Below are 27,308 nucleotides of genomic sequence, written 5' to 3'. Positions count from 1 at the left end.
TGGAGAGCCACTCTCCCTCGGGGCACTCGTGCAGGTGCGTTGCTGTTTTTATTGACACAGACAGCAGGACTCAGCTTGCCCCCTGGCTCCCGCGTCATTGTATTTGATTGACAGCAGTGGGAGCCAATGGCTGCACTGCTATCAATCTACCCAATTGGGACCCAGGTTCAGGTAAGTAAAGGGGGGCTGCTGCATCACAAGAGGTTTTTCACCTTAATGCATAGAATGCATTAAGGTGAAATATATATGATATCTCTCTCAAAACTTCGGGTGGGTTACTGCCTTTTCTTTATCCTGTTTTTTTTGGCTGGAACAATGTCAGGGTGGACTCCATGTTTTCCACCAATAACCGTTTAAAAGACCACAAAGGGACACGTTCTCCAAATGCAATAAACTTAACTGTATCTTCAAATCATCAGGTATTGTCAAATCATGTAAATCAGCAACAGCAGCTACCGTATACAGGTATTGTCAAATCATGTAAATCAGCAACAGCAGCTACCGTATACAGTTGCGAGCATCCCTGCTCTTCCACAAGCTGTCTGGCAATGTGTCACACAGTGTCACACAGCAGGGATGCTCGCAACTGTATACGGTAGCTGCTGTTGCTGATTTACATGATTTGACAATACCTGATGATTTGGAGATACAGTAAAGTTTATTGCATTTGGAGAACGTGTCCCTTTGTCGTCTTTTGTGTGTGTATATATATTCTCTCTCTCTCTCTCTCTCTCGATCTCTCGATCTCTCGATCTCTCGATCTCTCGATCTCTCGATCTCTCTCTCTCTCGATCTCTCGATCTCTCGATCTCTCGATCTCTCGACTCATAATGTGCTAAATGCATTCAAACGTATACAGACACTATTTCCCAGGAAATTAATTTGATTACTGGTTATAAAAATATATCTCTCTATCATCTCTATCTCTATCATCGGTGCTTTTTATTTAATTTTTTTTGTTGCATAAATCTTTTATTGAAAAGTTGCTGCTCTCAAGGAGCAGTTCAGGCAAATCTGCCTAATGAAAAAGTATAATAATTTTAAGTGAGAGGAAGACAAAATAGGGAAGAACAGAAGGGGAGAGAGCGGGAAAAGAAAAGGTGGGGGGGGGAGATGAGAGATTACGGGGAGTGGTAAATGGTCAGTTCATCCAGCCAGTACAAGGGCTCATTCAGGCATGGGGGTACCCACAATTAGGCCTAGCTTTCAAAATTTAGATTTACACTCAGCAGTGGTTTTGAACTCCAACCAGCTAAACCACATGGCTGTAAACTAGGATCTCCTGTCCTGTGAAATGTGTATCAGCTCATCCATGGTATGAAAGTGGTTTCAAAGGCAGAAGTTTTTTTTTATCCTTGTGCATCAGCCCCCCCTAATACTTACCTGGACCCCATCTCTATCCAGCGATGTTGCACGAGAGCCTCAGCGTTCCCTCCTCCGCCATTGGCTCTCGTTGCTGTCAGTCAAAGTCAGTGAGCCAATAAGGAGAGGAGGGGGGCCTAGCTGCAGCTCCGTGTCTGAATGGTAACACAGAGCAGTGTCTCAGCTCGGGTGCCCCCATAGCAAGCTGCTTGCTGTACTGGCACTGGGCAGGAGGAGGAGAGGGACCTGAGATAGAGGATCTGGGCTGCTCTGTGCAAAACCACTGCACAGAGCAGGTAAGTATAACATGTTTGTTCTTTTTAAACCACAAAAAAAAAAACAAGACTTTAATATCACTTTAGGCCTCCAAAACCACTCCTTCACCGTAGGAACGTCTGTGAAAGTTGGTGCTTTATTTTAAAACATGTCCATAAGACCAGATTTCTTTTTTTTTTTTTTTTTTTTTTTTTTTTTTTTTTTTTTTTGTACATATACATTTTTATATAACCTCACCAAAATGATTACAAGAAAATTGCTTAACTGTGTGTTTTTAATTTTAATAGGTGCAGCACGCGCTTAAAAAATCAGATAAGGCTTTGGATACTCTTAACAAAGCCATTTCCATTGACCCCAAAAACCCCCTATGCAAGTTCCATCGCGCCTCCATCTTATTTGCCAATGAGAAATATAAGGTACAGATCTGTGATCTTATCTTATGATCGGTAATGTCTGGTGCTTTATATTGTTGCAAATGTTTTTTATTTTATATTTTTTTATTCTAGTCTGCACTGCAGGAGTTGGAGGAGTTGAAACAAATTGTCCCTAAAGAATCCCTAGTGTATTTTTTGATAGGAAAGGTAAGTGAACCGTGTGTACTGTAACTTTCACATGCAGAAATAGGCTCCTGCACAACCCCAGATATGTGACATTACTACTGTATCTCAGGCTTCTGTAATTTTAAGGTTGTTTAAATTACAATAACCCAACAGTCATTCAAAATGTATTTCTGTTCTGGCTCCGGTAAAGTGAGATGTGGGTTTTTTTTTTTTGTTTTTTTCCCCCACTTTGTACATGTCACTTGCACTTTGTGTTTATAAGTTAAAGTTGTCAGGAAGTTTAAACTTTTAATCAAGACAGCAAAACCAACAATTTAGTCAATATAAAACTGTGCCTCTAGCCATTCTGCCAGCTGAATTAGCATAAAATATATTTGTTAAACCTAATCCACGCTTACTGACACACAGGGTGGTGAGAGAAAGGAGGGAGGCACACAGAGCAGCTATGCCCGCCCCTCACCTCTGCTGCCTATTCAGAGAAGCCTTTGTATCTTGTGAATGAGTTCACACATAATACAAAGGCTTCTGTGATGGGGCAGGCATAGCACCTGCACTGATTCTATTTTTTTTTTTTTAATACATTTTAAGTTATATCACATGTACAAAGAGAATGAGCGGAAAGAAAATCAAATAGAACGAACATTGTGACATAAGCTTTCCAGGAATACAAGATCATAAAGATATCATTCAGCATCTTCGCGACCAAATACCCCATGGGAGGGTACGGTGGCAAGCAATTCTAGCATTAGATTGTGCAACAAACAGGGAATGCGTTGACAGTACCTGCCCTTAATGTCTGCACAACACGACCAGAACAGGTCCGAGGAATCGGTGCAGATGTAACTGAGCTAGAGGTTTACAGAGTAAAGCTTGACCACAAAGATAAAAGGAAGTAGAAAAACATTAAGCAACTAAAAAAGAAAACTAAGCAAAAATAAGCTACCAAAGTATCAATGATCGCAGAGTTGTCAGGGGGCCAAAGACCCAGTGGAGTCTTCCATAGGCAAGAGGTTTAGTTTACACAGTGAATTTGATAAGTTGGCCTCGGCGTACCATTCTGTGAACTGGAATGAAACCATGAGTTGGGTTATCTCCAAGGTGGTGAAATCATTCTCCATTAAAGGTTAACCAGCGGTTAAACGCTTTCTGGTGGTATAGTTCTAAACCTTAATATCCAACTTTTCCAGATAAAGAAATGACCTAAGTTCACACATCACAGTATAAAGAGAAGGGGGTGAAGATGATTTCCATGCCTTTTAGAATAGCCATGTGGGCCGTTAATAAGCATAGATGGACCCATTGAGGCAAAATATGTATTTCTGAAGATTAACTCTGGTCCCTGTGAGGGACGTAACTGAATAGGCAAAGCAGAGGGTCGGCAGGCAATTGCGTAGATATGACTTTTTGAGCATATCCCAGGACTTGATCCCAAAAGACATGTGTCACAGTGCAATTCCAGAGGCGATGCCTAAGAGTCAGACGGCTCATATTACACCAGGGGCACATAGCAGAAAATGGATTAGTCGAGTGCATATAGGCCCTATGCAGCAGTGTAAACTGCATCTCCTGCCAGCTTTCATTAACTGCTAGCTTATGGATTGTACAGTAGCCCTCAAGAAGCACATCAGGTATGTCAGCATGAGGGAAGTTTTTGGCCCATGCCTTGAGAGTTGGTTTGGTGAGAGGACGTTGTCTGCAGAAGAAATTACGAGCACAAGTGAGGTATAGGTACGTTGCCTCACCGCCCTGTCTATCGGGCATTGTTGCAAACGGTCCTGTGCACACCTTGCCATGGCCTACCAGTTAGTAATCACAAAACTATCTGATGACGAGGATATTTGTATTCAAGTGAGAGCTTGTCGAAAGTCTTCAGCTGACCAGAGCTTGTGTGAAACAAGGACTCCACATGTTGCAAACTGATAGACTTCCAAGTAGCGAAAACTTTGTAATCGGCACTTTGAGGGAACATGGGAGTTACCATGTATGGGTGCCCCCGACTCTATTTTAAGATGCTTGGACCTGAAGCATAAGCTTCAGGCACTTAGAAATACAGTGGTAACTATCTTCCAGGAGTGCAGTAATTCGGATAAGCTCAGGAGATGTCATGCTGCTCCTTGGACTTAAATCATAGTGTGCCTTCACATTTTACAAAGGAGCTGAATTTCTGGAATTCAGTTGTAATATACAGTTCAGGAGCTTGTCATAACACTTTATGAAATGTGGACCTTGCACTTTCAATGTCAACATTAGTTGGTGTTAGGCCATCTTTTTTTGCATCATCTACCTGGGATATGTTTGTGTAAATCTTTGTGTAATCTAATGCCCTGTACACTTGATCGGACATTCCGACAACAAAATCCATGGATTTTTTCCGACGGATGTTGGCTCAAACTTGTCTTGCATACACACAGTCGCACAAAGTTGTCGGAAAATCCGATCGTTCTGAACGCGGTGACGTAAAACACGTACGTCGGGACTATAAACGGAGCAGTAGCCAATAGCTTTCGTCTTTTAATTTATTCTGAGCATGCGTGGCACTTTGTGCGTCGGATTTGATTACACACCATCAGAATTTAACCCAACGGATTTTGTTGTCGGAAAATTTTATAGCCTGCTCTCAAACTTTGTGTGTCGGAAATTCCGATGGAAAAAGTCAGATGGAGCCCACACATGATCGGAATTTCCGACATCACAATCCGATCGCTCTTTTTCCGCTGGAAAATCTGACCGTGTGTACAGGGCATTAGAATAATAACACTTGGAAATATGTTGGTTGCAAAGTCTAACAACAATTTTCTTAAGTCCAGTGTTACTTGTGCATGAAAATGTCTTGGTTGTACTAAACTATAGCAGCATGTAGGATATGAAGCGGCAAACATTTTTCTGACCACTTCATTACCAATTGATGTTTTTAAGTATGTATTCTTAACTCTAAAAAGTGCCTTCTGTCAGCCTTCTCCAAATCTTAATATTCCCTGTTGTTTTTTTTTTTCTGCTGTGATCTGACTTACTGTAAGGCTCCTTTTACACGATTAGCCCGCTCTGATCTGCATGTCCGTTTTTCAGGCGTATCCGAACGGGCCATCCATTGACTCCTATGGGCATGCGGATGTCAGCGGAAATGTGCCAGCTGACACCCGTCTGCGATCCGATCCACTCAAGACAGACGTATGCTGTCCATTTTCATCCGATTTCCCCATAGAGATCAGCGGGGCTCTGACAGGTCCCTCCCCGCTCAGTGAGTAGAGATGGACCTGTCATCCGCCGGCTCAGCGGAGATCAACTGAGCGATCTCCCGCTGAGCTGGCGGACTCCGCTGAGTGGATCTGCCCCGCGTGAAAGGGGGCTTAGACTGCGACTATGTGCTCTTTGGTCCTGCAGTCTTTTGCTTGTTTCCAAGATGGGCTAGGGACTAGGGTTGTCCCGATACCGAGCATTTGCCCAAGTACTTGTACTCGGGCAAATGCTCCCGATGCTTCCGCCGATACTATGACAGTCAGCGGTGATCAGCGCGTGGGGGAGTTACAAGCTTCTCCCCCCGCGGCTTTAGTGACATACAGCGGTGATCGGTGCTTGTAACTCCCCCACACGCGATCACCGCTGACTGTCACCTCATCCTCCTCCATGCCCCCTCCATTCCTCTGTCCCCCTATGCTGTTCCCCTCTGTTTCTCTGTCCCCCTCCATTCCGGCGTTCCGCTGTCACCCTCCGTTGTTCTGTCCTCCTCCGCTGTCCTCCTCCGTTGTTCTGTCCCCCTCCGTTACACTGTCCTCCTCCACTGTCCCCCTCTCCGCTGTGTGAATGGACAGAGTCAGCTGACTCTGTCTATTCACATAACTGAAACATTGTAATCTCCTGTGATTACGATGTGTCAGTTTATGAATGGAGAGGAGCCGCTGTCTTCTCTCCATTCATTCTCAGTGCAGCTGAGGCTGCAGAGAAAGGGACTGGGGAATCTTTATCCTCGGTCTCTTTCTCTGTCTCAAAGGGGAGATATCAGAGGTCTGTTAAGACCCCTGATATCTCACCAAAGCCCCCAACAGGGCTGATCAAAAAAAAACAAAAAACACACATATTGCAATAAAGAATAAAAAAAAAGATTGTAAAAAAATAATGAATGTAAATAAAAAAAAAAACACACAGAAACCGTTCACCCCCCTGCCCCATACCCCCCCCCCCCCTAAAAAAAAACAAAAAAAAAACACTGTCACGTGACATTAAAAAAAAGTATCGGTAATCGGTATCGGCGAGTACTTGAAAAAAAGTATCGGTACTTGTACTCGGTCCTAAAAAAGTGGTATCGGGACAACCCTACTAGGGACTATGGGATATGCAGTATTCAAAACAAACACGAGGGTGCCTCCTTCTAGGTAGGTGTAGAAATTTTATTAAGAATAAAAGACAATAAAAATGCACTCAAGTTCAAAGTGAATCAAGGCTTGTCATAAACCTATAAAGACCTCCATATATCACCATGAGGCTGCAGAGCTTGGTAGGCAAGCGGCTGGGTGAAGCAGAGTTTTTGGTGGACATACAATCTGTCAGGCTTCAGGCTGGAACATAGGCAACAGCGGCTTCTGGGTGTGACGGCAAGATGGCTGTGGCTCCAATCAGCACTTCTCACCTGGGTGATGGTAACAGGAAATGGGAGGGGTGTGGCTACATGTTTAAGGGCAACAGAACCGTAGGAACTGCTTAGAGCAGTGCACGTGACCACAACTAATGTGCACTGTTTGTGCAAAACAAAGGAGGGGGCAAAAGGAGAGTTTGGGCATCCCATGGAGGATCTTACAAGGAGGCAGAAAAAACACCAAAATGATTACAGGGCCATTAAGTACTGGATGTTTATCAATTTATTTTTGGAGAATAAGGATATTGTTTAGTGTCACTTTAATCCTTTTGCTGTGTTGATAGGGTGTCTGTCCGTATGATCTAAAAGCACTCCCTTCTTCAAGATTCTCCATGTCTTAGTCACTTGGGTTCTACTAGGTATATGTAAGCCTACTTTGATACACAGGCATCTTCAGTTAATATCATTCATCTCTTATCACTGTTCTTATCAGGTATACAAGAAACTGGGTCAGACACATCTGGCCCTAATGAACTTTTCCTGGGCCATGGATCTGGATCCCAAAGGAGCCAATAACCAGATTAAAGAGGCCATAGACAAGCGCTACCTGCCAGATGACGAGGAAGCTGTGACTCAAGAAGAACAAATCAGCGAGGGCTACCCTTATGAAACAGGTGAGACACCTCTGTGATAACCACCAAGAGCTGCAGTCTGCTGGAGATGGGCTCAGTGTGTGTGTGTGTGTGTGTAGATAGTATACTGCCTCGATGTTTGTAGACAGTGAGTGCTGTGTTTGGCTCATGCGCTTCTCCACCCACTACCGCTTTGACTTTTGCTGTGCAGAGGATTACAGAAGTTTAATAGTAGAACACATTTAGGCTACATACACACATGTGAATGAGCCCAACACCATTTTACATGTGGAAACCCCAGCGATGGTTCCTGATGATTAGCTGTGGGAGGCAGCCCCTTTGAAAGCAATTGGAGGCTGCTGGCTCCCACAGCTAAACACAGCCACTCGCATCCAATCCAAGTGCAAGTTATTCAACAAGGTATCCAAGTGAAAGTGATTTGGCCCTGGAATGTATGAGCAATTGTATGCGAGTGGCCACAATTGGCTGAGGAAGCCGGCAGCCTCCCCTTGCTTTCAAAGGGACTGCCTTCTGCAGCTAATATCTGGGAACCCCTGTTGGGGTTCTCGCCAGTAATTGGTATCGGACCCGTTCGCAGGTGTAAATGTGGCCTTTAGTACAAATGCCAGTTATATTGTATAGCCGAGAAAACGGCTCCCATATGATTATTTCATTGGTGTGTTTAGCTGTTTACCTGGGCTTCAGCTTTCATGAATATTTGAACTGCAAATCTCCTAAACTATGAATCACTGCAACCAAGATTCACGATTTGCATGTTTTACCCTTCTATTCAGTTCATTGTTCGGATATACAAAGAAAATAGTGAATCCCAATTTGTTTATCAAATACCTAATTTCCTGGGAATGATTGATCAATTATTTCAGCTCTTATAAGCTGCCGTGTAAATGTGGAATGTCGCAAGCTAAAGGATAAATATGACACAGAGCAGTCCATTATTGTATTATTTGCAACAGTTGTTATCGGCGGCCTGCAGAGGGAGCCAAGCTGAAAGCTAATTGGCATTTGTGTTTTTTTTATCTTGATGGCCAGGCTATTTGAAGAAAGGCATGTAGGGCTCTGATATCCTTTCTGTAAGAGCGCGCTGACAGTTTTCTCACACATCTGACGCGGTTAGCTTGAACAGAATGATTAACACACGTTTCTGTTTTGTTTCTGTCAAGTGGGGACGGATGAATCGCAAGAAAGCAGCATGACAGATGCAGATGACACACAATTGCACGCGGCTGAGAGTAGTGACGAATTTTAACTCTGTCCTTGCTCCCCATCGGACATGTGGCGCTGGGGTGTCTGACTGTTATTTTACTCCACACTCCCAGCCTCTCACCCTTGCCTTCTCAGATGCCTGTCGCAGGCCGGCACTTTGTATCATCATCATCCTCATCATCATCAACATCGTTGCCTCTGACATCGCTATCAGCCATTCCTCTCCCTTCTTCCTTCTGATTTTAAAGTCCTGCAGAAAATTAAAGACTGTGCAATATGTGGGTCGCACTCGGTTGGCTTTTTTTTTTTTTTTTTTTATCTTGGCCTTTTGAGGTGCCTGGGGTTGCCAAGGGGTGTGCAGTGCAAGAGTTCAACCCTGAGTGTGGCCTGGTCAGGCTGAAGAAGAAGCTGAACCAAGACCGGATACAAGACTTTTTACTTGACCAAACTCCCACTATCTATGGATGGATACATAATTGCCACATCTTCAAATCCATTGGATCCACCCTCTGTTTTTAGATGAATTATTATTATTTTGCCTGGATAATATTTATTCAGTCAATGGTTCCAAAATATAAGCAAATTATAGTCAGTTTGAGCTTATCCAAGAGTCTCTTATCAGCTTCAACCCCATACAGCAAAGTCCTTCTCACATGGAACCTTAAAGGGGATCTGTCATAAAACAAAGTACTAGTTCCATAGACATTAATCTGAACCATTTTGAGAGTCCTGCAAGTCACATCATTGCCCAGGAAGTGGTTTGCTGATCAGGAGTGATAGGATTAGACTTTCTATCTAAAGCCTCCCTGCTTTGTGACAGATACCCTTTAACGTTAATTGTTTTGACTATATATATTCTATTTTTTTTATGTCCCTCTTCCCCTGAGACCAGACCTCCAGATCTGTATGCTTTGTGCAAGGTCCGTTCTTAACTAGTCAAATTCCACCTGTCCTTTGCACTATTGGAGATATTTGTATTCTGCATCAGGGACTATTCCTATTGGCCATGAACACCAGTCCACTTATTTTGCAGTCTTGATTGAGAAAAAATAAATGTGAATCTGGTGTGGAAAATAGGAACAGTCCCTAATTTTAGGATGCATTGGGTATTTTGTGAGTTACATTAAGCCAGTCCACTAAGAATCAGAAATGTATGGATATCAGGTTTGCTTTATGAATGTATCATGGCTTTGGTGCATTTAGGCCAAGCAGTTAAACTTTCCATGCCAGGATAAAATACATTTCCTGAAGGAAGGTACATGCAATAGAAGAGCTGTTATACTCCCTGTGTTGCTGCTTACCTTCCCTCTGTTCTTGTGCTGAATCTTCCACCAGCATCCTTTAGCATTTGATGCTTTTGAGAGTATTGCATGGCTTTGTCCCCCACGGTGCCCTGTGGGATGGAACGCCAAAAAGAATAGAAGATGCTGCAGCACTGGAACAAGGAAAGAAAGACACTGGAGAGGTGAGTATAATTTCTTCTACTGCAGATACCTTCCTTTTTGCAATATTTTTTTTTTTTGTCCTGACATGGTTACTTTAAGTCACTGGAACTGAGCACAAATTAGGCCACGTTATTTTAGCTGCAAAAAAATGGTTTACTTTTTTGTATATGTAGATGACTGTTGCCTTCAAATGTGAACAGGTCATCCATTTTAAGCGTTTTAAAAGTAAGGAGCATGCATACATACGCCCACAAAGCCCCTTTAGTGCACCTCTCTGAAATTGGTTTTACTGTGCTATGGCAGACATGGCTTCCCTAACTTTGGAACAAAGTCCCATCTTCCTACCACCTCCCTGGCCAGTAAGAACTTCAATGGCATGTAAGGGTGTCCTCATTTGACAGGTCAAGTTTGGGGTGGGTAAAGTCACTAAAATGAAACTGGAATTCTGGTCAAATTCTAACTAAGGCTAAAACTATTCTATATAACCCTGTAAAAGAAAAGATGTCAATACTTGCCTATTCTGCTCTGGTCCCAGCACCAGCTTCAGTGTAGAGAAGAGGCAGTGACGACGACTGCAGAGCCTGGGAGGTGACGTTGCCCATAGGCTGACTATGGGGCATCTGTCGGTTGTCCCTCCTCTACACTGCAGCTGGTCATATGACTGGACCGGGACGGCTTCAGAATAGGTAAGTATACACATCATTTCTTTTACAGGGGTAGATACAATAGTCTTAGAATGGAGGTGGAAGTAGATTAGCCTTAGTTAGCATTTGACTGGAATTACACTTTATGGATTTGGTAAGAAAGTGAAACCTTTTTCAGAGGCTCACAGAGAAAGCCATAGCAGACAGGTTTTGGTGCCTACTCTGCAATTCAGCAATTCCGTTTAAAAGTTTAAAATAACAAAGTAGCTGCTAAGTAAAACCTACGTTGTTGCATGTGTGGACAGCCTCCATCTACGTTTACCATAGAAGTACACAGCGGTGAATTTCTCACAAGCGTGAAGAATATTCAGGATGCTGAATGATGCACTTATTATCAGTTTGTTTGACACAGGGCAGGAGGATCACATTGTTACAGATGCAGCTACAGTTGTCCAGGGAAAGAGTTCACTTCTGGTAAAGTCATATGAAGCTTTGAAAAGTGCCATCTTCATCATCAGCCTAGAGTTGGTATATTCGGCACCGGATGGATGTGAATCTCTTGCCAGAACAATATCCTGTTGCTGAGCTCAAAATGCTTTCACCCTGGCTTTTAGCTTTTCAGCCACTGATCTAGGTAAGCTTATTGGTAGTTCTGAGATTGGTGCATACATTCTTGTTTTGGGTCAGGGGCTCAAAGTTTTGAAGCCAAAGGATTAAAATGACAACCAGGCAGTTAGCATTTTCAGACAAATCTGCTTTGTCCCCCTCTGTTTCTGTCATAACAGGTTCCTTTTTAGGGAGAGTTAGATGGATATGATGTAATTACAGTTGCTCCACTGTAGATCAGAACAGTTCATAATCTACTAATGGACCCCTATCTGTCATTCTGCTTCAGTTTTCTGAATGTTGAGAGCATTTAGATGAACTTTTTTTTGTTTTTAGTATAATATTCCTTTCCTAACAGGAGCCTTGGTAAGGGATGAGGTCTTATCATATTACAGCTCTATTTATTAGTTGGAATATATGATCATATCCACTTACATAATAACATTGAATTCACGTTGGCAAACACATTCAATCCTTTGCTGGAAATTAAAGTTTGAATGTGGTTGCTATAATACGATGCAAACTGTTCTTATTTCACACACTTTGATAAAGAACCCCTTATCTTTGCTACTCATACATCTGCCATACGGAAACCGTTCTTTTTCTATTTACTGGAAACTTGAAAGAGAAGGTGGTTTATATAGGGCACAGTTTTATTTGTGTAGATCATTGTGGGAAGAATATTTTAGAATAACCCACAGCAACCAGTCTGGCTAGAAAGAAGTGATTACTGATTTTGAGTCTATTATTACAAACAGGCATTTGATCATACAAAGGCTTCAATGTGCATTCTAAAGCCAAAACTTTTTTTTTTTTTTTTTGTTTTTTGGAAAAATTTAGTTAATAGATAAAACCTTTGAATTTTTATTTCATTTAAGGAGGGGTTTATCTTTACTTTCTGACCATTACTAGAGGGAAACCTGTTCAATGGGTAGCTGTCAATTGAGCAGGTGTCCCCATTGGAATAATCTACCTCTAATTCCTGTTATAGTGACAGTGTAACATTGTTAAATTTCCATCACATTGGCAGTGGGCACCAGGGACACAGACAGCAATACAAAAGAAAAAAAAACATAACTGACAGCTGCTCTCTAATCCTTACCCACTTAAAAAAAAATTTTGGCTTTAGGTATGTTAACTAATCATCTGTCATGCTAGAAGCAGCAATGGATATAAGAGTTAGGAGCCTTCATTTAATATTCATACTAAAGAACTATAAGGCCTCCACCTTATATCTGGTGGTTTATTAAATTTGCTGCTTCTTCTGGACCTCTACGAAAGGTCCCTGAGAATCCTACAAAAGGAACTAGCAGGGTCAATATATTGCTCCATAGGCTGCCAGTGAAGGCAACACATCTAAAGACACTAAAAGTCCTGCATTTCTTGCTAAGCCACACCACTTTAACCATGCCATTGCAGCGGGAACAGAAAAATGACTTGACTCCTTTGCAGTATATTTTGGCCAAGTGTAGGATCTGACAGATGGTAGCAACCAGGTCATGCATGTAGCCCAGGTGGAGGAGATGGGTAATGAAAGTCGCCAAAGTTGCTTATGAAAATGTCTTCTTTCCACATGGTGGGTCAGGTTTACTATGCTCTTTATACTCCAGAACTATATAAATCTTTTCTCCCTCATCTTTTAAATCAAGCCTAGTGCCTTCTGAATATGTTTTCATACACCTGGCAGTCAGAGAACGGAGGCTTCCTTTGTAAGGCCTTCGCCACAGCTGTGTTTTATGAACCAATACTTTGAAAGCAAACCTGGTGGCCATTTTAAATCTGTGTACATATGAAACAAGTGTCACTTTGTTACTGAGGGCTTGACTATCCTGACTTTGCATCTAAGCTCTGCCTAGCTCTCACCCTCCTGTCTAATGAGTGTACCCTCTAAGGACGCTAAGGTGGTGTCATTACCCTGGAGTGGGATTAGTATCAAGGCCCTTAGGATCTACATTTTGGATGGGTGCATGCAGGAGCATTCTCTGTTGAATATTGCTTCTGCTTTTAGGCAGAACATTTAGAGGAAGCCTGTCTTATGAGAAAAACAGAGGCTGCCATTGCTAAACTCTCCTTAAGCCCTGTTCACATTGGTGTGATTTGACAGGTCAAATCGGACCCTATTGCCGGCAATAGGAGCGCCCCAATTGGTGCAACGCCCACTTTGCGGCGTCGCACTGATTTCCAAAAGTAGTTCCTGCACTACTTTTGGTGACTTCGGGGGCGATTTCAATAGACATCTGTGCATGAACCCACCCAGATGTCTTTCAAGTCACCCCCTGAAGTCGGACTGAAATGCGGCTTTGAAATCGTGCAAGTTCAGATGAACTCTCCTCATTTCAAAGCTGTGTTCAGTGTGAACGAGGGCTTAAATGCTGTTTGTCTTAAGTCAGTCATACATGGGCTGAAATTCAGCCGGTTCAGCAAAGACTGGCTGAATTTCAATCCATGTGTGGGTAAGGATGTTGTACAGAAGTTGATCTACTGCTCAAGTTCAGTAGAACCGCCCTGTTGGATTTTCCCTGCTTGATCAGTGTATTCTGATGGCAGGGAAGTCTCCTTGCTGTCAGAATACAATAGCTCAGTGGGGAGGATTCCCCCATTCACGTTGAGTGGGTGTTCAGGGGCATCAAGTAATTTTTGATCCAGCTATGGGCTGCCGCACTGACCACCTATCTTCAATACTTTGAGTCACTGATTGGGGACAAAGATGCAGATAAGGACTTCTGACTTTCTAAGCTGCATACTGCTTCTGGGTCAGTAATTCAATAGGTCAGAGTCAGCACAAGTCAGGTATTTTCAGACTTAGGCACACCACAGCAACCCCCATTTCTTTCTTATTCATTGAGGGACACTGGAGACTGTTGGATTATATGGAAGGATTTGAACACTGGCATTCAAAAAAAAATTGTAGGCCAGTATGATCCCTCCTAGCATGCCTCAGATTTTTTGTTGGTTTCCTAGGAAGAGCCATGTCTCTGAGCTGGTGCCCTTATCCTGTAAAGAACCCTTTCTGGCCTTCCTAGAGGACAAGATGGTTTTTAGGTCTAGAACTTTCTTCCTGCCTTAGGTAGTGTCAGCTTCCACATCAATCAGGACATCATTCTTCTTCTCTTTTTCCAGCTCCAGTTCATCAAAAAGAGACTTCCCTCCATTGCCTGTATGATGTTTGAGATTACCTCGCAGCCACTGCTACAATCAGAAAGCCTTCCTCTTTGACATTCTGTCTGTCCCTGTATTGGTGAACCTGCTTCTTGTTCCACCATTTTTCAGTGGCTCAGACAAGCCATCATACAAAATTATGTTCTTATGGATTAGCTTCCATCTTTTTCTGCAAAGGTGCACTCCACTATATCTGTGAATGTGTTTCTTGGGCTTTTTAGCATCGGGCAACTGTTTCCCAAATTTCAGGTGGTCATCTGTTCACATGTGCTCCAGGTTTTACCATTTTGGATGTTTAGGCCTCATCTGATGGTGTAAGATCCTTCAGATGGTTCTTTGAGCTGCAGGCAGTCCTTAGGCCTGTTAATGTTTTGTTGCTGTTGTCCACCCCTCTGTTAAACTGCTTATGGACATTCAGATTACTGTGTCCCTCAATGAACAAGAAAGAAAATGGTACTTACTGCAAGCCCTTTCTTGGTTACATAGTTATGCTTCTCCACAAAACTGAGAAGTGCTGAGAGCAGGAAGGGTCAGAGTGTGCCCAAACTTTTGTTTGCCAGAGTCCAGATCCTCCTGTAGGTGACAGTATAACCCGATACTTTCTGAATTCTTCTGTTCCTTTAATGAACTCCAAGAACTGATTTTCTGGCAAGTACAAAGATCCCATTATTTCTTGCGTGATAATATTGCATCAAACATAAATTGTTATCACATTCAAATATTGCCAAACCCTGTCTGAAAATACTGCCTGGTTGTCATTCTGATCCAGCCAACCAATTAGCCTTCCACTGGGATTCACCATTTTAGCTTCCTTATCTTTCTTATAGTAGGTGTACTTTTAAGTTTAAAAAGGTTGGCAGACTTGCTTTAGGTCTCTGAGGTCTGATCTCGGTTCTCTAAGTTACATTACCTGTTCTTAATTTCTAATCATGTTTAGGTATCCTCTAACCCTTGTGACCTTTTAAATCAGAAGGACAAACTGCCTTCATTTCTGGTATGATGCATAATGGATTACATGCCCTTGGTACCAGCTGGGCCAGCTCCACTGTGATGGACATGTGCTAGGTTGGTGCTGGTCTTTCTGCTGGGGGGTGAGACTCGCTCTTATTGTGTGGTTGTGTTTTATTTTTTTATTATTATTTTGGGAAATGTACAGTGTTCCATTATGTGGGTCGGGAAGTTCCTGTTTAATATATTTTGTGAAAACATTTAAGGATGTAAAAAATCCAAATAAAAACTTCTTTTAAAAATGTCCTTTGGGAACTTCCTGGCTTCACACATTCAGCAGACAGCAGTTCATGCTGGTAAGTGCATTGATTATATGAAACTGCTTGGAGGGAAAGACAGGGCGGCCAATTATGCTTTTGCTGAAGACTTTTCTATCACAGAAAGATCTATCACTAATAAAGCACATTTGCTGTTGGCTGAATTGAACCACTATTAACGCAACATTTCCCATCCTTTAGTGGGAAACTATGATTGTGCTAACCTTTTTCTGCACCCCATCACATTTATGGAGCTTTCATTGGTCCCCTGCACTAAAATCTCCAATGAATTTTGGAGGCCAATGCCAAAAAATGACTTGCAAATTAACAGATCAATATTGCACTGATATGTTTTAAGAAATCTGCCACCCTAAAGTCATTTCAGATCTTTAAAAAAAAAAGTGTCCTGGTTGTCTCTGATCCACTGCCTTTGATGCAACTTATGGCTAAACGTTTGTGAACATCTGGTCATCACACCTATATTATCTTGTTGGACATCCTATTCCAAAACCATTGACATTAAAGGAGAAGTACAGCCAAAGCTTATTTGGCTGTATTTCTCCTGTGGATCATAGGAGTGCAGTTCATTCTGCAGTCCTGTCACCCGGTTTTAGCTGACAGGGACTAAAGGCCACTGTTGGCTAACGTCACCGAGCCAGTCCAGGCTGGGGAAAGATCATGACCATATGATTGGGATCCACCCAGAAGCCTGGACCGGCACCTGACTTAGCTGCTCTGAGAGCCTGAGCAAGCCGCTTGCACCACAGCCCAGTGCTCCAGTGAGCGCGGTAGGCAAGGGAAGGGATAGAGCAGACAGCGGTGACTGAAAGTCACTGAGAACTGAGCGATCAGCGGTGTTTGATCTCTCGGTCTTAGAAGCAGTGGGGGACAGATGCTGCATCCACCTAAAATAAGTATGATTTTATAGAGAAAAAAAACAACAAAACTTCTCTTTTTTAATACGAGGTTGCCCCCTCCCATTTGCAATTCTAACCTTCCTCTGCTGGGAAAGCTTTGTACAAACCGTTGGAAAGGAACTGTGGGAATTTGTGCTCATTTCACCATAAGGGCATGGTCGGGTACCGATGTTGGATAATATCTTGGCTCACAATCTGCATTCCAATCCATCCCAAAAGTGTTTAAGTAGAATTAAGCGGACCGCTCCAGTTCCTGAACATCAAACTCCTCAAACCTTGTCTTTTCGCAACCAGCCTTGTCCACAGGGGCATGGTCATTCTGGAATCCTTTCGAGTCGAAACCATTACGGCAGCAAAGAGGAGAAGGGGTCAGCTCTATATTATATATTGGCCATGATTTTGGAATGGGATGTCCAACAAGCTCATAGTTTGTAACTGTAAAGAGTGACTTGTGATTGTACTGTTAATTGTAACAATTGTACTGTATATGGCTAGCTGATCCTCTAACAACATCTTAAAACATTTTTTTTAATAGAGGTTAGGCTGTTTTCATTTAATACCAGCAACTTGGAAAGAGTTTTATTATATTGAAAACAAACCGTCACAAAATGCCTGCATTGTTCTGATATTGTTTGTATAGGGACAGTCCCCAGCCGCCTCCTCCTGCTGCTAACACTAATTATATTGTTTCTCTCCTTTAAATTATATTTTTCTTGGGTGCTACTGTATGTCTCCTCACCTGAGCAAAGAAAAGGGAATATAAAGTTACAGCTATATGAAAACATTGCTGCCACAACAGAGACAAGCAAAGATTGTTAGTAGCCGGGATTTTGTCTGCAGCCTGGAACTGGAACTGGCCATTGACTATGACTATCTGATTTCATGTTTAGAGTGGATAGGCACTTAAAGTAGAATTAAACCCAACAATAAAAATGTATTATATTGCAGCTTACCAGTCCTTCGATGTGGTGGTGGTATCGCATACCCGATGGAGGCTGAGCTGATGAGAGGACTTCCCCTACACCTCCTGTCCCGCTCCCCCTGGAGTTGGTGACAGGGCAAAGAGTGTCACGGGTGCCTGTGGTAGGTCCTGGCCAGGTGACAGCCTGGGTACTGCTGAGATGCAGGACTGGAACTCGTGCAGAATGCTGTCGCACGGAGCACAGAAATGCGCATGTGCAGGAGTCAGAACTGTTGGCAAATGGACCAAAGTTGGCAACAACTGCAGAGGGGGAAGGATTCAGAAGCCAGGCCAAGGTCGGTATCAGGCGGCCAGAGGAGGTACAGAATTCGCAGGCAGGGAACTGAGTCAGATCATAAATCAAGGTTGCTAAGCGGAGATCAGGATGAGACAGAAGAAGCAGGTCTGGGCACAGATCATTGAAGCTGATGACCGCACAGCAACTCTCCAAATTCTGTAATACCTTTTCAAAGCGGTTGTTTGCTCTGGAAATTTTTTTTAAAGGGGTTGTAAATTCAGATTTTTTTTTTTTTTATGTTAATGCATTAAGATAAAAAAACTGTGCAGCTCCCCCCTCAGCCCCCTAATACTTACCTGAGCCCCATCTCTATCCAGCAAGATTGCAGGAGTGTCTCCACTACCCAGGAGTTGCTCCTCATTGGCTGAGACGGAGATGGTAGTGTGGTGCTACTGGCTGTCAGTCAGTGAGCCAATGGGGAATGGGGGGGGCCAAACCGCAGCTCCGTGTCTGAATGGAGAGACAGAGCCTCGGCTCGGGTGCCCCCATAGCAAGCTGCTTGCTGTGGGGGCACTTGGTGGGAGGGACCAGAAGCACCAGCGAGGCACCTGAGAACAGGAGGATCGGGTCTGCTCTGAGCAAAACCATTACACAGAGCAGGTAAATATAACATGTTTGGTTTTTTTAAAGAAAAAAAAAAAACAGACTTTAGTATCATCTTAAGTCGGCAGCTACAAATCCTGTAGCTGCTGACTTTTAATAAAAGGATACTTGCTTGTCCAGGGATCCAGCGCTATCCTCACCTGGTCTAGTTCTTCGCTAGCCTTCGGGTTCCGACCTTGGCATCCTAAGTGTGAGCAGCTAGCTATACTGCTTTTGACTTCACAGCTGGCTGCATAGTTACATAGTAGGTGAGGTTGAAAAAGACACAAGTCCATCAAATCCAACCTATGTGTGTGATTATATGTCAGTATTACATTGTATATCCCTGTATGTTGCGGTCGTTCAGGTGCTTATCTAACAGTTTCTTGAAACTATCAATGCCCCCCACTGAGACCACCGCCTGTGGAAGGGAATTCCACATTTTCCGCTCTTACAGTAAAGAACCCTCTCTGTAGTTTAAGGTTCTCTTTTCTTCTAATTTTAATGAGTGGCCACGTGTCTTGTTAAACTCCCTTCTGCGAAAAAGTTTTATCCCTATTGTGGGGTCACCAGTATGGTATTTGTATATTGAAATCATATCCCCTCTCAAGCGTCTCTTCTCCAGAGAGAATAAGTTTAGTGCTCGCAACCTTTCCTCATAACTAATATCCTCCAGACCCTTTATTAGCTTAGTTGCCCTTCTTTTGCACTCGCTCCATTTCCAGAACATCCTTCCTGAGGACTGGTGCACAGAACTGGACAGCATACTCTAGGTGTGGCCGGACCAGAGTCGTGTTGAGCGGGAGAATTATCCTTTTATCCCTGGAGTTGATCCCCTTTTTGATGCCAATATTCTGTTTGCTTTGTTAGCAGTAGCTTGGCATTGCTGAGCCTATCATCTACTAGGACCCCCAGGTCCTTTTCCATCCTAGATTCCTCCAGAGGTTCTCCCCCCAGTGTATAGATTGTATTCATACTTTTGCCACCCAAATGCATTATTTTACATTTTTCTACATTGACATTTGCCATGTAGTCGCCCACCCCATTAATATGTTCAGATCTTTTTGCAAGGTTTCCACATCCTGCAAAGAAGTTATTGCCCTGCTTAGCTTAGCGTCGTCCGCAAATACAGAGATTGAACTGTTTACCCCATCCTCCAGGTTGTTTATGAACAAATTAAATAGGATTGGTCCCAGCACAGAACCCTGGGGGACCCCACTACCCACCCCTGACCATTCCGAGTACTCCCCATTTATCACAACCCTCTGAACTCGCCCTTATAGCCAGTTTTCAATCCATGTACTCACCCTATGGTCCATGCCAACGGACCTTATTTTGTACAGTAAACATTTATGGAGAACTGTGTCAAATGCTTTTGCAAAATCTAGATACACCACATCTATGGGCCTTCCTTTATCTTGCTGGCAACTCACCTCCTTATAGAAGGTTAGTAGATTGGTTTGGCAAGAACGATTCTTCGTGAATCCATGCTGATTACTGCTAATGATACCGTTCTCATTACTAAAATCTTGTATATAGTCCCTTATCATCCCTTCCAAGAGTTTACATACTATTGATGTTAGGCTAACTGGTCTGTAATTCCCAACTGCGCATGCGTGAGCCGTGCTGCTCTTTGTGAATTTTCCTGCAGTCTTCTGGCACACGGGGGGAGGGGCCTGCGCGATACAAGCAGAAGTGGAAGTAGCTACCTGTCAAAACTAGGTACCTGTGCCACACCCCCCACGAAAATGATATGTCAAACATAGAGGAGGGGGGCAGGAGGACTTAAAACGAAACTTCCCTTTTTGAATGAAGTCTCGCTTTAAATAGGCCACTGGGTGTCAAAACGTGACGAATGTGCAGATTCATTCATGCTGATGCATAATAACGAACACAAACTGACACGCCCCGATTCTGTGCTGTACTATGTGCATTCAGCTATCATTGGACATGGCCACATACAGTACATGATCTTCCTGACATGCACTGTGTGCACAAGCATATTTTCGGACACGACCACGCATGCAACCTTCCTGATAGGTGGCTGCATTAGTTTTCTTTTTATGCAATTTTTTTCATGAGCTGCAGCACGTAAGGATAAGCCTCTAGGTTGATGACCTAGGGAAATAATTTTTTTTGCATAGATTAATCACTGCTAGAAATCATGAATGTCAGCAATTAACAGTGATTTGTAGCTAGTGTTAAATGCTAGTGTCGCTGGTGATTTGCTCCAGCATTGGGTTGTGCTTTGCCACAAATGGCTCTGCTGCCGAGATTGTAGCAAAGCATAGAGACTACTGGAATATTTAATAGAAAGACATTAGGAGCGATTGTCACTAGTGATTTTACTGCCAACCCAAAGCGCTGCAGAATCTCAATAGCTGAGTGACAAATTGCTTTAAAAATCTCACTTGTAATGACCCCAAATAAAATCATTATGATTTTCATAGTGACAAATCCCTGTAACAAAATGGAGATCGGGATGGGGGGGGTATCTGCTGCAAGGTGATCAACCTGGGCTCAATGCAGGGGGATGTGTCCTGTGCACACCATAGCAGCGAGGTGTGATTTGCTGCAAAATTGCACTATGTGTGCATTTTTACACATGGCACCGCAGTACATCCCAACATGCTGCCAGTGCAGACTTGTGTTGAGTGTCTTTATGTGACCTTCAGTAAAGTTAACCTCTTCACACTCAGGCCCAGCATCCCTTTAACTAGATTATTATGCCTATGGAGTGGGAAGGACTGCCCAGTCACATGACCACAGAGTGGCTGTCACATAATTGTGAGTGCGTTCTCAGCACAGGCACCTCGGCCACCCATGGATACACGTATGAGCATTAAAGCCCACCCATTTTGCCGCTGCACATATGCTTTACGCTGGCAGCAAAAGTTTAAAAGGAAAAAAGTAAAACAGTGGCCATGCACACGGTACACCAGCGATGACACCGTATAGCAAGTTAGTTGGTGTGAGCGGTGGTGTGAGCGAGCCCTCAAACAACGTGACAGTTTATACATGCAAGCGGCAGCATGCCGCCTAAATTGTTATCCACCAGGAGTACTGCATGGAGTTTGTATATTTTCCCTATGTTTTATGCTGGCTTTCTCACAATATTCCCTCTTTCTGCTCACAAAACAAAAAAACACAAGTAGTTTTTTTAATTTTTATTTTTTGTAGTAATTATCAACGGGCTGCCAGTTTAGCACAATGAAAAGACGTGCTTCACCCCTTTTCAAACCACAGCGCACCATAAGGCATGTATATACAGTACATTGGGCTCTACTGTACAAGGTGGTGGAGTGCCATTCACAATGTGCATTAAGGCAGGGCTTGACAAATTTTGTTTTGAATCTAGGGGCCGGCTAAAAAAAGTTAGGAGCCAGTTTGTGCGAATGCGTGGCGATATGCAACGTGTATCCCAATTGACGTTTTCATGCACAGGCACCCCAACTCATGCATTTGTATGTGCCTATATGTGGGGGTGGGGGGATTTTATATGCTTGGGTGTAACTTTCAATTTTTAAAAAGGAAAAACTTTTTTTTTTTTTTTTTAATACAAAGGGGACAAAAAGTCCCCTATGTGATGATTTTTTTGGTGACCAGTTCTCTTTAAGCCACTAGGCAGACATCCAAGCCAATAAGATGGCCAGGACTCTGCCCGCCCTCCTAGCTCCACTCACTGCTAGGGGTGATATGTGTAGAGTTATCTCCTATAGTGATTGGGATGTTCCGCACTGGTGCATCTATCTGGTGACCCGTTTAGGCCTTTTTGTCACTGATTTCATGCCTAGATTGCGCCTCTTTACCACTTGGGGGGGCGTCTGCCTCCTATCCCTCTGCATTCCTCTTGCCTCCACTTGCCCTGAAAAGTGCTTGAAGCTGACAGATGTGGCCTTCTCCTTTCTAACTATTGGGCAGTTGATGGGGGGGGGGGTTGGTGCCTAATCTGAGCTCATAGCTAAGCTTAGGAAGCACATAGGAACATAGTACAAAGTATGGCATCATTCTATGGGGGACAGACCGGTAAAAAAGAAAGACGGTTCTTCATTAAGGGGCTTAAAGAAAGCTTTATAAACGCCATGCACATTTCGCTGTAGGATAGGGTTTAGATGCTGGAGTGCAATTTATTTTCGGCATCATGCAGATGTAACAGTACTGTATATTAGCAGATCATGGAAACCGAATTAAAAAAATGCTAACTCACTCTGACTTATGAGTTTTCAAGTGTGCATTGGCACAGGTCATTGCCTTCCCAAGACACACAAAGCTGAAAAACTGGGGAGAGGGAAAAAGTGTGAATTAACCACATATGCCTTAAACCAGAAAACACAGTGTCAACTATGTTTTAGCATTTACCTTTATTTTATCTTAATTGTCTTACTATTATATGTGTATTTTTGTTTTCCTTTTTGTTGCGCACAATAAGAACCGCTGTGCCCCCTTGTGGTAGACAGAGGTTGTTACATGCTCATGTAATCATTTATAGAATAGGAGCTAAAAGTGCACCTGTCACTGTCAGTAACTTTACAAGTATGCACGAATAGATTTCTGATATGCTGCAATATGCAACCGTATAATTTTTTTAACCCTCTGTACTTTTTATGAAGAAAAAGCAGTGATCACTAGTTCTAGTGGCTTTGCCCAGAATGATGATCAGACTGCAGCAGTGTGGTCACAAGGTGAGAGGCTGCATCAGGGGCTGAGATGTGTAAGATATTTGTGAACAACGCCAGGAACTAGACAGGCACCATAATTTACATGAATGTGTCAGCTTATATGAGCCAGCATCTCGTATAAGGATAATGCTTGAACAAAGATGGGACTGGCCTTCTCATTCATGAGGGGTAAAAAAAAAAAAAAAGCCAAGCTGGCCATACTTGGATCGAAATTCAGCCGGGTCTGGCTGAGTTTTGCTCCATGTGTAGCCATTGCGGTTCAACACAAGTCAATCTACCGATCTGACTTCTGTTCAACCACCCTGTCGAAAAAAAGCTGCTTGATCAGCACTGCAGGCAACAGGCTGCAGAGCTGTTCTGTGTATTTGGATGGTGGGGGGGGAGTCCCCCTGTGGTCAGAATACAAGGCGGGAAGGATTCTCACATCCACCATTGAGTGTGTGGATGGGGGAATCTGGTCTTTTGGTTTGTTTTTTTTGTTTTTTTTCCCCTCCGTTTAAGCACTTCCTGCCCAGCCTATAGCAAAATGAGGGCCAAGTGGTGGTTCGGTTATCCTGACTGGGTGTCATAGGACGTCAAGCAGGATGACTGCCCACGTGCACCCCTGCGATCGGTGGTGTGGCATGTCAGTCTGATACACCGATCTCGGTAAAGAGCCTCTGACGGAGCATGACCGTGACATGAAAGTGACGCTTCACAGAGAAAGCGGAAGGTATGTAACATTCTTTTGCGTCTGCTGTTGACAGCTAACAGGCACAAAGCTGTACTTTCTTCATTTACTGCCTGCTCCGCTAGTAATACGGAGTCATGTCAGAGCTTATTGAGTTTCAAAGAGGGCAAATTGTTGGTGCCTCTGTGACTGAAGTTGCCAATTTATTTGCGGTGTTGCGAGGTACAGTATCAAAGGTTATGATAACATATACAGTTTCCTGGGAAAACATTGTCTGATAAGCAAAAGCGGTTGACATAGTCAACTGACCGAAAGAGACAAAAAAAAACATTGCGCAGGATTGTGACCCGGATTTTTGCATGAAGAGTGATATCGGATTCCAAAGGTGGTCTAACACCATATTAGGTAACTATTTTGTTTTTACCATACCTGTTTCCATAATTTTGTCCAACCCCTGTATATCTGATGCTTGATCCACTTGGAATCCAAAGCTAGATTATTAATGACTTGCTGACCGGGCCATAGCCAAACGACGGCTACAGTGCGGTCAGATAACTCTGGGAGGGCATACTATGACATCCTCCCAGAATCGCGCCCCCGGCAATGTCCATGACCATCGGGTCTCCCGTATCAGGGTAAAGGCCCAATGACAGTGGCCCTTCATCATGTGGTCACGTTGTCCAAACAAACAGGAGCATGTATGGTTCGGCTCTTCCCCTCTCCTGACGCCGATTGGTGCAGTGTGTGAGGAGAGGGGGAGAGCTAGGTGCAGCAGCACTGTGGGCTGGATCTGAAGTTCCCAACCATGCTGATCTGTGTACCAGCCATGGCTAATTCATGCACACCCATCCCCAGCCATGGCTCATTCATTGCTTATCAGTGATCATCTGGGCCACATCAGTGCTCAATCATGCCACAGCAGTGCTCATCCCTGCCACATCAGTACTCATCCCTGCCACATCAGTACTCATTCCTGCCACATCAGTGCTCATCCGTGCCACATCAGTGTTCATCCATGCCGCATCAGTTCTCTGTGCCACAACCATGCCACATCAGTGCTGATCCGTGCCACATCAGTGCTCATCCGTGCCACATCAGTGCTCATCCGTGCCACATCAGTGCTCATCCGTGTCACATCAGTTCTCATCCGTGCCACATCCATGCTCATTCATGCCACATCAGTACTCATCCACGCCACATCAGTGTTCATCTGTGCCACATCAGTGATCATCCATGCCACATCAGTTATCATCTGTGCCATAACCATGCCACATCAGTGCTCATCCATTCTACATCAGTTCTCATCCGTGCAGTGCCGGCCCAAGACATTGTGCTGCCTGGTACCAAGAATGAAATGCTGCGCCCCTCCCCCCCCCAAAAAAAAAAATCATGCCCACCAAAATGCCCCCACATCCATTATTTTATATCATGGTAACTAAAGTGGACCTGTCATGGCTCTATACATGTATATAGAAGTATAAAGAGGACCTGTCATGGCTCTATACATGTAAAGGATAAGGACCTGTAAAAATACAAACCGCGGAGGTGATCAAATACCACCAAAAGAAAGCTCTATTTGTGGGGAAAAAAGGACGTAAATTTTGTTTGGGTGCAAAGCTGCACGACCGCGCAATTGTCAGTTAAAGCGACGCAGTGTCATATCGCAAAAAAAATGATTGAAGTGCAATATTTTTATGATTACATTGTTATATGAAATAAAATAGTTCAACTCACCATAATGCAGAATCAGTGGGAGCCCTGAGCGTGTCACTTGCCAATGTCACCTGCCTTCAGATGCGGATTGTCACTTGCCACGACGTCACCTGCCTCACATTGCGGATTGTCACTTGCCACGACTCCACCTGCCACACATTGTGGATTGTCACTTGCCACGACGCCACCTGCCACACATTGCGGATTGCCACGGTGCCACCTGCCACACATTGCGGATTGTCACTTGCCACGATGCCACCTGCCACACATTGTGGATTGTCACTTTCCACGACTCCACCTGCCACACATTGCAGATTGCCAAGACGCTACCTGCCTCACATTGCAGATTGTCACTTGCCACGACGCCACCCGCCACACATTGTGGATTGTCACAATGTCACCTGCCTCACATTGCGGATTGTCACTTGCCATGACGCCACCTGCCACACATTGCGGATTGTCACTTGCCACGACGGCACCTGCCACACATTGCGGATTGTCACTTGCCACGACTCCACCTGCCACACATTGCGGATTGTCATGACGCCACCTGCCACACATTGCGAATTGTCACTTGCCACTATGCCAACCGACACACATGGCAGATTGCCACTACTCCACCTGCCACACATTGCTGATTGTCACTTGCCACGGCGCCACCTGCCACACATTGCGGATTGTCACAACGCCACCTGCCACACATTGCGGCTTGTCACTTGCCACTATGCCAACCGACACACATGGCAGATTGCCACTACTCCACCTGCCACACATTGCTGATTGTCACTTGCCACAACGCCACCCGACACACATTGCAGATTGCCACTACTCCACCTGCCACACATTACCGATTGTCACTTGCCACGACTCCACCTGCCACACGTACCGGATTGTCGCTTGCCATGTCACCTGCCACATGTACCGGATTGTCGCTTGCCACATCACCAGGCACACATTGTGGATTGTCACTTGCCACTGCTGCTGATCGCACTGTGAGGAGCCCGGTGTTCTGCTGAAAAAGGTCCCCCATCGCATAGTGTCCGCCCTGTACTGCGCTTGCACAGTACGGAGGACAAAGGAGATGCCGAAAGTCTCCGAACTTCAACAGCGGGAGCGTGTGGCACAATGTACTCTGAAGCGCAGGCGCCGTGTAGAGCTCATGAACAGCTGTTCATGTTCGGAGACTTTCAGCGTCTCCTTTGTCCTCCGTACTGCGCTGCACCTGCACAGTACAGGGCGGACAGTATCCGATGGGTGACCTTTCTCGGCGGATCCTCCCAGTGGGATCCGCAGCGGAACGCGCTGGCTGGCGGGCGGCAATTTGCCGCCCCCTGAATGTGCCGCCTGGAACCATGGCTCCATCGGGTCCCATGGTAGGGTCGGCCCTGCATCCGTGCCATAACCATGCCACATCAGTGCTCATCCATGCCACATCTGTACTACATCAGTTCTCATCCGTGCCACATCAGTGCTCATCTGTGCCACAACAGTATTCATCCGTGCCGTGCCACATCAGTGATCATCCATGCCACATCCATGCCACTACAGTGCCTCACAAAAGTGTAATAGGTAGCCAAATTAGATTTGAAATGTATGTCCCTAGAGTGCCTGACGCATGTGGCCTGGCTATGTAAAAGTCTCACATGTGGTATCGCTATAGCCGGGACGAGTATATTTTTTTTTATACAAAATTTTCTGTCTTTTTTTCCTTTATAGCGCAAAAAATAAAAAACCCAGAGGGGATC

The 27,308-nt window shown here is 44.1% G+C and overlaps 1 protein-coding gene across 2 annotated transcripts in view; it reads left to right on the top strand.

Moving 5' to 3' along the window:
- CDC27 (cell division cycle 27) overlaps nt 1-15,728 on the top strand; it is a 53,768-nt gene extending 38,040 nt beyond the window's left edge. For both annotated transcript variants that reach the window (XM_073607632.1, XM_073607631.1), the window contains exons 16-19: nt 1,926-2,054; nt 2,145-2,219; nt 7,262-7,442; nt 8,582-15,728. In XM_073607632.1, the coding sequence (XP_073463733.1) occupies nt 1,926-2,054; nt 2,145-2,219; nt 7,262-7,442; nt 8,582-8,667 (471 nt within the window). In that variant the 3' untranslated portion in view covers nt 8,668-15,728. The remainder of the gene's footprint in view (nt 1-1,925; nt 2,055-2,144; nt 2,220-7,261; nt 7,443-8,581) is intronic.
- The last annotated feature ends 11,580 nt before the right edge of the window (nt 15,729-27,308 follow it).

This window comes from Aquarana catesbeiana, linkage group LG12, assembly GCF_042186555.1.
Source record: "Aquarana catesbeiana isolate 2022-GZ linkage group LG12, ASM4218655v1, whole genome shotgun sequence".
NCBI classification, from domain to species: domain Eukaryota; kingdom Metazoa; phylum Chordata; class Amphibia; order Anura; family Ranidae; genus Aquarana; species Aquarana catesbeiana.
The sequence above is the reverse complement of the archived record's forward strand: the minus strand, read 5'-3'. Positions and strand labels throughout refer to the sequence as shown.